This window comes from Odontesthes bonariensis, chromosome 14 (genome assembly GCF_027942865.1).
Source record: "Odontesthes bonariensis isolate fOdoBon6 chromosome 14, fOdoBon6.hap1, whole genome shotgun sequence".
NCBI lineage: Eukaryota > Metazoa > Chordata > Actinopteri > Atheriniformes > Atherinopsidae > Odontesthes > Odontesthes bonariensis.
The window spans coordinates 22,519,494-22,534,169 of record NC_134519.1 but is presented as its reverse complement, the minus strand read 5'-3'; the positions used below and the strand labels follow the sequence as shown (position 1 = coordinate 22,534,169).

Sequence of the window (14,676 nt, the reverse complement as noted above, 5' to 3'; positions counted from 1 at the left end):
GTTGCCAAAAATGTTACACTCTGTGATATTTAGAAATGGCTGTGGACATTTTTTAAGATTTAGTATGTGACATGCCCTCAATATTTAGGCATTAGTGAGAGAGTAATCAATTCTTCATACCTGTGATTTAAAAAAAATAAAATAAAATTTCTGTACAACACCAACACATCACTTGGTCCACAGTTGATCCTTTTGCTTTTATTTTTATGCTGGCGAATTTTAGTTTTAAGGACCACATAAGAAGTCATTTCTTTCCGTTTTTGTGTGAAATGTGATTACTGGATAATAAACGTTAAAAAGGGAGACACAAGTCAGTAGGAATATTTTGCGTCTCCTTTGTAATTCTTTTGTCATCTATCAAATTTTAAACGATTCGTTGTGGTTTGCCCCTCTTTGTAGGAATTTCCCATGTCTTTACGGTTGTTCGCATTTCTGTTGTTGTCACACTTTATCTCATTTCATGACTATAGTCATTCTTTGGATTCATTTAGTATTTCTTCATGTTTTTTCTGTGCATAACAATAATAATTAATTATTATTATTATTATGCCTTTATTTAATAGTTAAGAGGCAAGTCTATTTTCCTCTTGGAAGTCCCAAATATCTCAAATATCTGTTGGAAAAATTAATTAAATTTAAATGGCCGAGAGAATTGCAGCCGACAGATGTAATTGTCAGCAGTTGTTGACGCTGTCCTCGTCCCTCCAGTGTGCGGGGTAAAACTTTGATTTGACGCATTAACGTGTGGGGCTGATATACTTGAGATCGGGGGGAGGTAAACAAGATGGCGACAACCTGAGAGGCAAAGAGTAACATGAAGAGTCAGTAAATTTCACCGCTGTTGAGTCAAACTCAAAGGAAAAATTTGTTTTATCAAGGACGGACAGGCAAAGGACAAATAAGACCTGCAACGGAGATACATTCATTTGGATTTAGGTGAGAGCCGGTACCGGGAGCCTGTTAGCTTGTTAACTGACCAGCTAGCAATTTACAGTGGAATCTGAGCTAACCATCGATTAGCTTGTGTTAGCTGTAATCATCTGTTGTTTTTTAGTCTGTCTGGGACTACGCTAGATGTCGAATCTATAGTTCGTTTCGCTATTGGGTGACCATAATGCAGGATAGTTGGAAAAAAATGTGCGTCACCGAGTATGCCACCGTTTTACCGGCAAACGAGATGAAGTTAGCCAATCTTAACGTCAGACGAAGTTGGCTAGCTAGTGCTGCTTGTGCTGCACATCCACCGTTAGCTAGAGTTGTGTGACGACGTTTCGGTTGCCCCCCCCAGGCTGCGCACTGTCAGCTCTTATCGAAAGCAGTAGTTAAGTTGTCGTTGTTTTGAAGTTTAAAATGACCGTGGTCGTTGAGGATATGCACATCGAGACACTACAAAGTGTTAGTTCATATTTGGAAAGCTAATTCATTCATCCAGAGTTGCTACACTAGCATAGCAGCTAGCCAAATGTTAATACTTTAAAAACGTGTACAGTTTGGTCGATAGTGCATTTAGACATTGGCCATTTTTTGGTAATTTTCTATTTATGCACTTACACTCTTAAAATTACCCTTTGGTCGTGTTTCATTAAGGAAAATCCCACGCCAGTCTGTGAAGAAGCTTTTGAATCAATTGTCCAATAACATTTGAGCCCATATGAAAGAGCATTCTACTTGTTAATTTAAAGAGCTGCAATTGCTTAACCCTCCCTCAAATTTGGATGCGAGTATAACCCATAAAGTCAAAGCTGCGCTTTAAGACTTTGATACTATAACTGTATTTGTATTTGTACATATATGCTCTTCAAAGATGTTTTTCTACGTGTTCTTTGTACTTGGTTCAAAAGAAAGTGAAAGCCATTGGTATATTTACGTTAATGCCCCCCCCAACAGGTACCAGGCTGTTGAAACTTTTGTGACATGGAGGACACCTGAAGACGGTTCATCACATTGGATGGTTCAGTCCAACTCCTGGAGCCTGACTGAGACCAAAGATTGGATTCATACTGCTGCTTTGGCTGTCGATCTATGCTTGGATCCAGTCCATCTATACACACTTATGTGTCCCGTGGAAACTATGCCATGCGGCATGGACCTTTGACAGAAATGCATTGCTGCAAAGCCTTGAAGCAAGACTGGTTGCCTTTACCTAAAGTTGTATGGTATTAAATGTATAAATAGATAATTGAAACTTACAGAAAGTCGAATAACATTGTAGGATAATCATTTTTCCAATTTCTCGTCAGCTGCACTCATCATTTACTTAATTCATAATGCACAGTATAAAGCGCTAAATTAGCACTGGGGCCAACCGGTTCTGCACCCATTTTCTTTCCTCTTGAGCAAAAAGAGCCCTAATGTTTACAAATTTCAGATTGATCACCCACCTTCTTCCTCTACTCTCAGGCCTCATTACTCCCGTTCCAAATTTCAGTATTTCATCATTTGTCTTGTCAAACTGAAACTCTCGGTTCCATGCTGAAAGATAAGCAGTTGATTAGACCCCAGTAGCAATCATAACTGTTAGCAAAACTTTTTTTAGTTATTAATATTATTATTATCATTTTTGCACATAAGGCTTAAGCTGTCATTGTAGAGCCATCAGTCATGAGTGCCAGGGATCTGCATCATCTTGGCTATCTGAATGAAAATGAACTGATGGAGATGGACACTTTTATTCACCGCATTGACTCTACGGAGGTTATCTACCAGCCACGGAGAAAGAGAGCAAAGCTGATAGGAAAGTACCTTATGGGTGATCTGCTAGGGGAAGGATCTTATGGAAAAGTGAAAGAAATGCTGGACTCGGAGACCCTTTGTCGCAGGGCTGTCAAGATACTGAAGAAGAAGAAGCTTCGGAGGATTCCCAATGGAGAAGCCAATGTGAAAAAGTGAGTTTTATGATTTTGTTATCACGCATTGTCTTGTCATCATTTAAGATGAAGTTAGAATTTCTCAGTCTTTACTTGGAGAGAGTGAGTTGTACTGCAGCGTGGTTGCATTGGCTAGACTGTGATGCTTGATCAAAATATGAGTTAATTAATTTGCGTCACCACACTGACAATTTAATGAATATTCCCAACAGTGATATGGGTTTCTTACAACTGTGAGAATGGCCTTTTGTCTCATTCTCTTGTTATCCATGTCCCTTGCTTCATTTAGTTTTGTGTTTTCTGTTGGAAAAAAAAGTAGCGGCAGCCCCCTACCATTTTTTTGTTTCTCTATTTACCGATTCGGTCAGTCTGTCCAATGTCCCAGCGATGCAGATAGTTTGAAAGAATAATTCTTTCTGCTGTGTCTCCATGCTCTTAACACTTCCAGTAGTCAGGTAAACAAGAAATGTACTTCTCTTAACCATTCAGACTCGAGGAACCCTCGTCACAAGTCTTCAGATACACTCACGCCTCAGATCAAGTATTAATAGGTTAGTCGAGACAAATAAAGTACTTGAATTTTAAAACAATCCAAATCTTCTCTTTTTAAAAGGCTACAGCGGCAGAATGACTGCTCAGATTTCTGTTGATAACTTGTATTTTGATGTTTGAGCTTGTTTGTAGTCCATGCAGCCCAAACTGTTTGATTGAGATGGTAATAAGATGACCATAAAGAACCTCTAACTTTGTTTTACATTAAAATTTCTGTAACTGTAAAATAGCTGTAGGTCTAATAACAACGAGCCCAGAAAATAGGAAGCTACTTCACCATCTTTTCTCTGTCTTAGTGCCATGGTGATATCACTGTGATGCACATCTATCAAAACATTTTTCCACATCACCCATTTCCTGATGAGCATCAGAAGTTTTAATCACAGTAGTGTTGTTAACTATCGGTCCAACATATCGCTGTGGGCCTGTGCTAATTATAAACATATCTCTGAAAAACTGTCACACCGAGTTCACCCAGAGACAAAAAAAAAAAAAAAAAGCGCTGCAAGATGTGTTTTTAGGCCAAAGTCAAAATGGCTGCAGAAGAATGATGGACATTTCAGTTAGAATGATTTAAATCCTATATTATTAGATTTCTTGACTGACTCGATCAAGTTTACCATTTTAAGACGGGCACCTTTTAAGTTAAAAGATACCATATCTCCTCTGGTGGGAGTTAGCTAAATGGGACTAAAATTACCCAGCAGCAGCTGTAGTTCTCCATCAGTGGCTACGCTTGTTCTGCCGTGGCAGCCCAATCCTTCATTTACAAGAGTGCTACAGATCACAACAAATTGTTCAGGGCTTTGCATGAAGCATTACATATTTCAGCTGTTGTCTTGAATTTAAACTGAAGTATATTTATTCCTTGAGATGGACTACTGAACGGAGGAGCTTGACATATTGCGTGCCATTTATACACATGGTAACCAAAGAAGCAGAAAATGAACTGCCTTTTGAAACCTGTACTACACAGCAGCAGATTCTTCACGTAAGATGTATTCTCACAACTGGAAATACACTGAAGTGGCACCAGGGTAAAAGCACAGGGGGCGAGACATGGTGCAAAAGGCAAACCTGAGGAAATTGGAAGTGTTTTGTATACAGCGCATTTAGCTTGATAGGTGAGGCACAATATCAGCATTTCATGTGCTGATGAATCCACAACATTGAGCAGAAAGCAAACATCTAGATAAGCTGAACAAACCGGCTTGCACTGACTCATCCTGCTGGGTACTTTCACGCTTCACCCTCAGGCTCATTCGGACATTTTCAGTCAATTCTTGGGGGCTGACCTACTTGAAAAATTTCAGGGCTGCGCTGCATTTATGAAACCTGTGGGTTTGAAATTGACGGGAGACGGCTTAAACAAGACTTGACGTCATTAGTACGACTGCTTTTGGCAAATGTTAAAACGATATAGCAATTAACTGACAGTCTTAGTGCATAGGACACTATGATTGTGATGTTGAAAAGACAAGTGCAGCCGTCAAACCAAGAATCTCATAACATTTGTCACAGTGCCTATGTAACTTGAAAGATCTTAAACGGTTTGGCAAACAGTCTTTCGAAAGTCCTGTCTATGAGCTTCGTCAGTGCCACAGTAGCCCCCATCCTCTCAATCCAGCGGCTGTTTAACATTCCTGTCTACCAAACACTTCCTGCTTCTGCAGTGTTGCTATCGGGATGGGCCTGCTCATGCTGGTATCGATTGAGCAATGCCACTTCTGTTTCCATGGTAACGACCCAAGAATACCTGTCTGGAATGAGTGGAACGCACACAGACACACCAGCACGGCTTAGATTCAGATTTGAATCAGTTATTTACGATGCTGATTCATGACTACAGTTGCTTCCATATCGGTGTGTTGCAATCCTCTCAGCTCTGCAGCCTGCGGGCTGTCAGCGCACATGGTCCTTCAGTACAATGTTGAACTCAGACTGCAGATGGACTGCAGCAGTCGCTGTGCTTTCAGTGTCAGCACGACTTCTGTTTCATAAGTTGGTGCCGTGGATGTGAGCGGTGTCTTTTTTTTGTTTTGTTTTTTCATCAGTGTACACTGTCTTTAGTATTCTACTGAAAAACCGCTTGACATGAGACTATTGCACCATACTGTATTTTTTTTTTTTTTATCATATTTCTTTTACACACGCACCGTGCACTTTCTACCAATGCAGCATGCAATAGTAACTGTTCGTGAGAAGGCAAGAAGCTTACTAGGCCCAGCATATCCATTTGTCAGTGTTGAAGCTGAGTTAAAGGCAAAGGACTGACGAAGCTCATCAACTCCGTGGTGATAAGGCACAGAAATGCTCCAGTTTTGTGTGAAGGCAGATGCTTCATCATCATCTTATCCTAAAAGCTTTTTTATTATTATTTTAGGTATAGACACACCTCCCTTATTGTTCTGACTTGTTGGAGAGGTGGTGTCTATCACCCCTTCAAGGATTCAAACTTATTGTTTGCATTTTTATACTTCAGTTGTATTGTCCTTTTAATCCTCTTACTCTAACTAAATATGCTGTTGAAATGGTAAAGACATAACGGCGCAGTTAGCGCTTGCAGCCATCATAATCCAGAGAGGAAGCAAATGACTCCTAATGGTAAATAATGATTTAGGAACACGTTTTGCATTAAGCCAGAAGTCTTATTTCTATTTGTTACCCACTGCTCATAATGGTAGTAGGAGTATTGTGCAGCAGTGTTAACGCAGCACACAGTAGGATTTCACAATACTAAGTCAAACATACGAGGATGAAAGATTCACCATTGTATTTGACGCGATAATTATTTAAGAATCAAGTGAAAAGTTTCCCTGTCCCCTGATTATCAAGCAAAATCTTCCTTCCTCTTTTGTGTCTGAATGTTGGCACTATGCTGAGGGGGGAGTCTATGGTTGGTCCTTTCTACTCTTCCCATCCAGATTCATTAGCTTCCACACTCACAGCTCTCTGATGAATGTTGAGTCTCAAGGGGTTTTTCCATGCTGGTGATTTAAACTCCCATCTCCTCGGGTAGCGAAGTGAAGTGTCAGGCTATCTGTCTTTATAATGAAACTCGTGTAACTGACTGCTTCTATGCTTGACCACTTGGCTACAGTGAAAAAAGACTTAAAAAAATGAATAATCAAGTTACAAATACAAGCAAGACACGTATTACTACTGTCAACAGCTCTCTTTCCTGCTCAACATCTAAGTTATAAAACTACTAATGCGCTACACTTGTGCTGTGCAGTGGCATTTGTTGCCAGGGGGCCTGTGTGTGTGTGTGTGTGTGTGTGTGTGTGTGTGTGTGTGTGTGTGTGTGTGTGTGTGTGTGTGTGTGTTTGTGGTAGCTGGTCTTTAGTCTGTATTCACACCAGCACTGAGTCAGTATTAAATGTTGCAACCCTCCTTTGTTTTGTGGATTTTATTTCCTGATCTTTCATTGTTTTCTCTTCCATTTATAGGGAGATTCAGCTGCTAAGAAGACTCCAACACAAGAATGTGATTCAGTTAGTGGATGTGCTCTATAATGAAGAGAAGCAGAAAATATATCCTTTCTTTTTAACAATACTGTTGATGTTGTTAAAGGTTTATTTATTTGCATAAATTCTAATTCTGTATCTGAGTTTTACGGCTTATAACTGGTTCTTGTTATTAAAGTATGTGTTTGTTTGGTTTGGAAACATTCTTTGACTCCTGACTTACGTATATGGTGATGGAGTATTGCGTTTGTGGGATGCAAGAAATGCTGGACAGCGTCCCGGAGAAAAGGTTTCCAGTATTTCAAGCTCACGGGTAAGACTCTTTTTCTTCCCACCCCCTCCTCTCCCTCTTCTCACTCTAGTCTCTCCTTCGCTAAGCCGCTGTGCTATAATTAGTCTGACCCTTTCTGCAGCCGTCTCTCTGGGCCTAAGTTTAGATCTGAATCTGCAGAGCCTCTACTGTTTAAATAACCCAGCAGAAAATGTGTGAATGTTGCTGCTAGAAAGAGGTCGAAGTACTGAATGACGAAGCTCTTTCTGACCGCAGCGATGAATTATGCGATGTGCTCATTGTTAATTTTTTTAGGCTCCCCTTTTCTTTTTCTTTTTTTTTTAATTGTGTGTGGCTAAAACTCCCCCTTGTTTTCTTTGTTGTTGCCTTTTGCAGGTACTTTTGCCAACTCATAGATGGCCTTGAATATTTGCACAGCCAGGGAATTGTTCACAAAGACATTAAACCAGGGAACCTGCTGCTGACCACAGACGGGGCACTTAAAATCTCCGACCTGGGAGTAGCAGAGGTGAACGCAGACCGGCTGTTACCAGCATCATTAAATTTCACCAAATCCAACTAATGTTAAAAGATTTCTTTTATATAGCCATTTTTTTCATTATTTTATTGCATTTTTTTGTTTTTGGTGCTCAAACATGCACAAATGTTTCTACGGTTGAATATTCCCTAAATTTTTTGTGCAGAAACACTTTGTTAGTTTATAATATTTGACATGAATGTTGACTGTGTGGCCTTCGTCTGTCTGTGTCTGCACTTGCCCTTTTCTTAAAAGGGAAACGGCGACACATTTTTCATTTATTTAATTGATAGTGTTTGTAGAAAAATCCATATGAACAAATGTTTTTTTTCCCCCACTTTCCTGTATTTTTAGGCTCTTCACCCATTTGCAGAGGATGACACATGTCGCACCAGTCAGGGCTCGCCGGCCTTCCAGCCCCCAGAGATCGCCAACGGACTGGACACCTTTTCAGGGTTTAAAGTGGACATTTGGTCTGCTGGAGTAACACTGTGAGTAACAGTCTCAACCTTCACGCTGCTCTCATCTTACAGAGTCTCTCTTGCTGTTATTGACCTTCAGTTTTTCCCAACAGATACAACATTACGACAAGTCTTTATCCGTTCGAGGGAGACAATATCTATAAGCTATTTGAGAACATTGGAAAAGGAGACTACACTGTTCCTGAGGAATGTGGACCTCTTCTGTCGGACCTGCTGCGAGGTGAGGGCTCTGAGTTCGAGCAGAATAATAAAAAGTTTGTGGTGACGCATATCTTTGCAGAAATGACTCTCTGTTGGTATATTTTGGCTTTTTTTCTCTTATTTTGTTGTGCTCAGGATGTTTTTGGACAGAGGGGGTGTAGACACCAGCCAGCAAAATTGGCACGTGTGTGTGGGAAGACTACAGACACGAGGCAGTCGCTTCAGATTGTTGTTTTTCCTATTTTCTTTGTACACGTCGTATTACACGCACACACTTCAGCTCAATTGGCAGAACAGGGACAAGCATATTTAAAATGTGATGATGCAGCACATCCTCACAAAAATGTGGACCTTTACAAACTGTAAACATGTTGTGAAACCATGGGTAATATATATATATATATATATATATATATATATATATATATATATATAGTTCTATTTATTCTCTGGTTTTACTGCTTTGTTCTGTCACTGATCGTAGTCTCTCTTCTTCTCGCTGAACACTGCTACTCTGCACTGCAGAGGAGGAAGGGCTCAGTATAAATGTTGCGTTTACAAATAGTGGCTGGTTACTATACCTCTTAAGATGTCAACCGTAGTGTAAGGGTAGATTCATAGTGCAGTGTCGAAATAATTAATTGAATGTCTTAGATCTACGATAACAATAAATGTTTGTGTTCTGTATCATTAGGATCTGTCATGCATTAATTTTAATAGTGGCTTAGAAAGTATTTTTCATTAATATGTTGCTTTAAGTTCATGTGATGGAACAGAAAATGGAACACTGGGTGGAAATGAAACTGCCGAGGCATTTAGCAGCTGTAATAAATCACCAACTGGCTGTCGTGGCGCTTTGATCTTTTCTCTGTGTCCAGTAGGGGGTGCTGTGTCACTATGACTCCTCAGCATTCAAGGCTTTCTCCAAAATGTAGAAATCCCTTCTGCTGTTGACGTGGTTTCCATTGATCTGGAGCCAGCAGCAGAATACTTAATAGTCGGGCGATGCTTTTTGTGAGTTGAATGCTGCAATATTTCTGCCTCTCATAAAACAAGGAAGAGTCCAGAGTCTTGCTGTGAAACAAATGTTTGGTTGTTATAAGCAAACCAGCTTAACCTTAAAATCCTAGAAGACTGTTGGGACGATTATATTCTTGAACTAACTAATGAAACTTTTTAATGAAGGCAGAATGCCAAAGTATTATTCCATCCTCTTATCCAGTTTTACACTCTTTGTCCTCTTTTTTAGGAAATAAATCCACCACACATTGATACTTAAATTCTGAGGATTTTACATTTATGTTGTGCAAAGTGCTTTTTTTTTTTTTTTTTTAAAACAATGTCTTTGTCATTGTAAATCAGGTGTTTAATAATGAATACAGTAAAATACTGTTTTTATTCCTGTTAAAAAAAGAAAAGAAACGGCTCACATCGGGCCTCTATCCCTCATTTTCTGAGTGTGTGACGTCTGTCTGTGATGACGCAGCACCTGAGAGATAGTCAGTCCATAATTACATGGTCTAAAATAAGCCCAGTGCTACAAAAGGTGTCCTTCAGCAGGCGCTGCACTACTATCAGCTCTCTGCATTCTGCCCTTTTCTGCCTGGTGGGAGACCATTACATAATTGGGATAGGCACCACATCACTTCTGCCTTAGCACGCTGACATTCTGCTTTTCCCAGAGATCCGTCCCACATTATTTTAATTAAGGCACAAAATCCTCATTACATCGGTACAGCTGATACACCGTTCACATTGATGGTTTTCTTACGGAGAATAATTGACTCCTTAAAGCTAAGCAGGGTGCTTTGACACGGTGACGAATGAGATTATTATTGGTATTAATGGATGTTCCTTTAAAGGGTTTGTCATCTGTCTTCCGGTAGCCTTCTCCTCTTTGCTGTACCCCTAACCGGTTCGCTAAACCCTCGGTGGGAACTTTTCAGGGTAGTGTGGTTAAATCTACCATTACGATGTGTCTTTCAGGAATGCTTGAGTATGATCCTGAAAAGAGGTTTTCCATACAAAACATAAGGCAACACAAGTAAGTATTTTGATACATATATCTGTAAACAGATATATATTTCTGTAAACAAAACGCTGACCTGTTCTTAATCTGTCTTCCTAATCCATCACCTTTGTCAAAACGTTGCCAGCTGGGTGCGGAAGAAACACCCTCCATCAGAGCCCCCTGTACCTATCCCTGCCAACGCAGAAAATAGGGACCCTTGGCGGAGTATGACAGTGGTGCCCTATCTGGAAGATTTGCACGGCTACACAGAGGATGATGATGACGAGCTCTATGATGGAGAGGATGAGATCATATACACTCAGGACTTCACAGTGCCAGGTAAAAGTGTGTAGAATTGCACTACAGAGCTGTAGGATTTTTTCTGTTTTGCTCCTCTGCATTGTAAGAAAAGAATCTAAAATGTCCTTGGAAATAATTGAAATGTGCCAGTTAGTATTATTTAACCTTATTGCAAGCAAATCTGACCAGGACTGCAAAAGTTTAGGTTACTTTTTGTTTTTTTTGTTTTTTAAACTTGCACATCACAGCATAGTAATCACACCAGTCTACTGTGTCTCGCAGTGATAGTGCTGCATAGCTCAGGAAAACTGTGGAAATTGGGCACTCTGTGAAAATCGCACGCATCCAAAAGAGCTTTAGTACCTGGAGAATTACGTCTCACTTGCATGTAGTGGAAAATCCACCTAAATTGGCAGTTTTAGTGGTTAACTCCATTTATTAGGCAAGTGCCACCCATCCCTCTGGGTAACTCTTCTAAGTAATCCTTGAAGCAAAATCAGATCTTTACACACAATACTGTTTACTTTGTATTAAAATTTGTTTACTCTCATTTTATCCTTCTTTTAGTTTCTTCTCTATTTGTTTTTATTTGTTTTTTGTTTCTATTAATTTCTAAGTCCTTGAAGAACTTTGTGTCAGAAAAGAAACAATGAGCCCATAGTCGCTTTTCACAAATACAGTTTTTTGTCTTGACATTGAAGTTCCTGGAATTTGCCAGTATTATAAAGCAAAACATCTTTGATACCAGTGTAAGTTATTTTTGTTCATGGTCGTTAAACGACTTGTTTCTCGTGCATTGATCCAATTAATTTTCCGTCTGTCTGGGACAAGCTGCACGTTGTCAAATCCTGTTTCGTTCAGTTTCAGAAAATGCAAAGATGTCTCTGTTAATTAACTGTGCTCAAGCTCCCTGTTGAAAGATTTTGGGGTGAATATTTATTAACATAGTCTTTTATATTTGATTTAACTTGTTTGCCGACTCTTCTTTTGTCATATTTCCCACTAGATTTCAGATCCTTTATCTGTTGCTAAGCAACAGTCAGTAATAATACATGCAGTAGTCGGTGTTGGGTATCTAGAAGTGGTGCCCCACATAAAAACCAAACGGAGCTGCACAATGTGAATGAAGCGGTCTAAAAATAGTTCAGTTGAAAGGGTTTTGGTGTGGGAGTATGAATGGTTTTCCAATCTTCAACCCCCCCACACACTGTCCACATGGGATATTTCATAGGAGGGATTGAATAATTTGTATGGTAAACTGAACTGTTTGACCTTGTATTTTACATTATCACTATGCACATATAACTGCTTGTAATGTTAGCTTTTGGTGTGCGGGAGGTAAATTTTGCCAAAAGCCCCGACTGCACATGCTGACACAGACATCTGCACTTAAAATGAGTAAAAATGTATGGTGTGACCTTATGTTTCACCTGGTGGATTTCCTGTTGTTGTAGCTTATTATTATGTTATCACATTGTTATGGTTATGTGACCTGACATTCTCCTGTAAACCGATTAGCTTTTCGATGGTCTTAGAAAACATGTTTACCATTTTTAAACATTTGTATCACTCGGTGTACCAACTCAACTCCGTCAACATTTGTGTGTTGGATATCTTTTGATTGTAAAGTGTGTGTGTGTGTGTCTTTAGGGCAAGTGGCTGAAGAAGGTCAGGATCAGGGGAATGCAGACCACAGCCCAGCCGTAGCCAAGCCAGTTTGTGTGAACGGAACAGAGGGGGGGTCTCTGAACAGCAAGGCCAAAGCCGAACGCAGGTCCTCCTCCTCGTCCAACCCCTCACGCAAAGGAGTCTCCACAGCCAGCAAAATCCGCAAGCTCTCCACCTGCAAACAGCAATGACATCCTTCTCCTCCTCTTTGTCCCACAGCAACAACCTACCTGGTGAGTGTGTGGAGTCTTCAAAAGCAGAAACTGAATGTGTGTTTCTGAAGGACGCTTTTTCAACAGTCGATAGAGGGAGTAGATCAAGGGGGGAGAGAAGTGCTGCAGCTCCAGATTTATGAAAAAAAAAAAAAAAAAAAATTAACAGAACAAAGAATTAGATGAGAATGTCTTGGAACCGAGCAAGACTTGGCGAGAAGGAGATGGTGTAAAAAAGGAAAATGGGTGTAGAGAGAAACTCTGTGTTGATATTCAGTAAGCATTGCTCTGACTCACCACCTGTCCCCATGCAAACACCGGGGCGTTTTCTTATGCACTCACAAAAACTGCCCCATGACAAGCCTGGTGCATCTTATTTTTTTTTAATTTTATTTAACTTTTGTTTTTTTCCTAAATTGAGATGCATCTACGTTTAATCTCTTAAAGGGTTTGTTCGTGGCCTTTGTCCAGATGAAGTGTTGTAGATGCAGAAAAAATGGTACTGGTTGTCGTCCGTTACCAGTTACCACCCACAGCTGCTCTTTCTGTCTTGCACACATACGAAGCACTCACAACACGGCTGTTTGTCTTGGGTGCAGGGCAGAAGAGACGCTGTGTATTCATTTGTTCAGGGGATGACTCACCCCGGATTAGATCAAAGCAGGTTGTGGGATGTTTGTCTCTCTTTGTCATTCTGTGGGTTGACTCTTTCCGTTTCAACAGCAGCAACTAGTACTGTCATAAGATTCTGTCGTACTGTTCGGTTTCATCTCTGGGAAACTTGTGTCGACATAAATATACAACTCAGACTCCACCAGACACCTGTTTTCGATTCTATTCTGTTCTGTCTCTGTCCCTTTCAGGTTGATCTGTCCTCGTCCTTCTGTGTCTGGAGTTGTCACAGTTGTGAGAGAAACCTGCTGACATTATTGTCCCCACACCTCCTTGGACCACTGGCCTGCAGAGTATCTGAAGATGAGGTGCAAGTGATCGGGAGGAGGAGGACAGCATGAAATGTTCTTTTTGCTCTGAGACTAAGGCACTTGCCGTGAAGATGCTGTTTATTTTCTCCTATAATTTTTTTTGGCTCCTTTCAGCTTGTGTCATCCAGTTAATTTCCCCCTCCTCATTCTGTCATCTGTCAGAGGGTCAAAGTGTTCCTACGGACGTTACAGACACCATCACCCCAGCTCCTGCCCATCCCCCCCTCCCCCCACCACCTTCTGTTTCTTTGATTACATTTGTTTTTACAGAACCCTAATGGCAGTTTTTAAATACACATTGTGATGTGTAAAAAATTAAAGAGGAAAAAAAACAAAACAACAACTTATGAATAATTCTATATTTAAATCTCTGATGGGTTATCATGATACTACCAACACAAAAAATGCATGCTGTACAGAGCTGGAAGTAAGGGAATATGTTTGGGTGTGGACAGACTTGACAGACTGAAGCTCTGAGATCCACGTCTGACCTTTTAGGATATTTGATCTTCATTTAGGTTTTATTTTTAATTTTCCAATGAATATTTTTTTAATTATTATTTATATAAAATTTGTCCCAAACAGGCTATTTTGTTGGATTATCCTTTCTGTTTGCATTTTAGTAGAGCATATTTTTATTTTTGCAATACAGCCCAGTGGTTTATGCCTGTTCAATTGTTATTTTTTTCTTATTTTACTCGTCCTTTATAAGGGTCTTACTGACTCAAACACTACATCATCGGTTTCTCTCTGCGACCATTTTGTAGTCGGCGCCGGTGTCGCTCAGTTGCAGGCAGTGAGCCCTGACAATTGCCCAGTCCCCTGTTTTTCTAATGACGCTTTGTTGCGCCGATCACATCAGCAAGAGCCCTGCCCGCTCTTACGCAGCCGGGTCCATCATCAGCTTCTCACTGGGAATAGATCAAAGAGCAGGTGAGTCACAGCTGTGAGGGAGGGAGGGAGGGAGGGAGGAAGGGAGGTAGGGAGGGAGGGAGGAGTGACTCTACCCACGTCAGCAAGGCTGACACAGAGGCTCCCCATTCAGCGAGACACACAGAGAGCAGTGCAGAGGGGATGGACTGATGCCTCGATTTAACACGCTGAGGAACATTGCAGCAGTATGA

General features: G+C 40.5%; 1 protein-coding gene across 1 annotated transcript; it reads left to right on the top strand.

Moving 5' to 3' along the window:
- The first annotated feature begins 734 nt into the window (after positions 1-734).
- stk11 (serine/threonine kinase 11) lies at positions 735-14,214 on the top strand. The gene is made up of 11 exons (XM_075483609.1): positions 735-936; positions 1,888-2,885; positions 6,869-6,952; positions 7,110-7,199; positions 7,554-7,686; positions 8,050-8,186; positions 8,270-8,397; positions 10,365-10,422; positions 10,535-10,728; positions 12,340-12,590; positions 13,433-14,214. The coding sequence occupies exons 2-10, from the start codon at positions 2,602-2,604 to the stop codon at positions 12,546-12,548; spliced, it is 1,317 nt and encodes a 438-aa protein (XP_075339724.1). The 5' UTR covers positions 735-936; positions 1,888-2,601; the 3' UTR covers positions 12,549-12,590; positions 13,433-14,214.
- Positions 14,215-14,676: the final 462 nt, after the last annotated feature.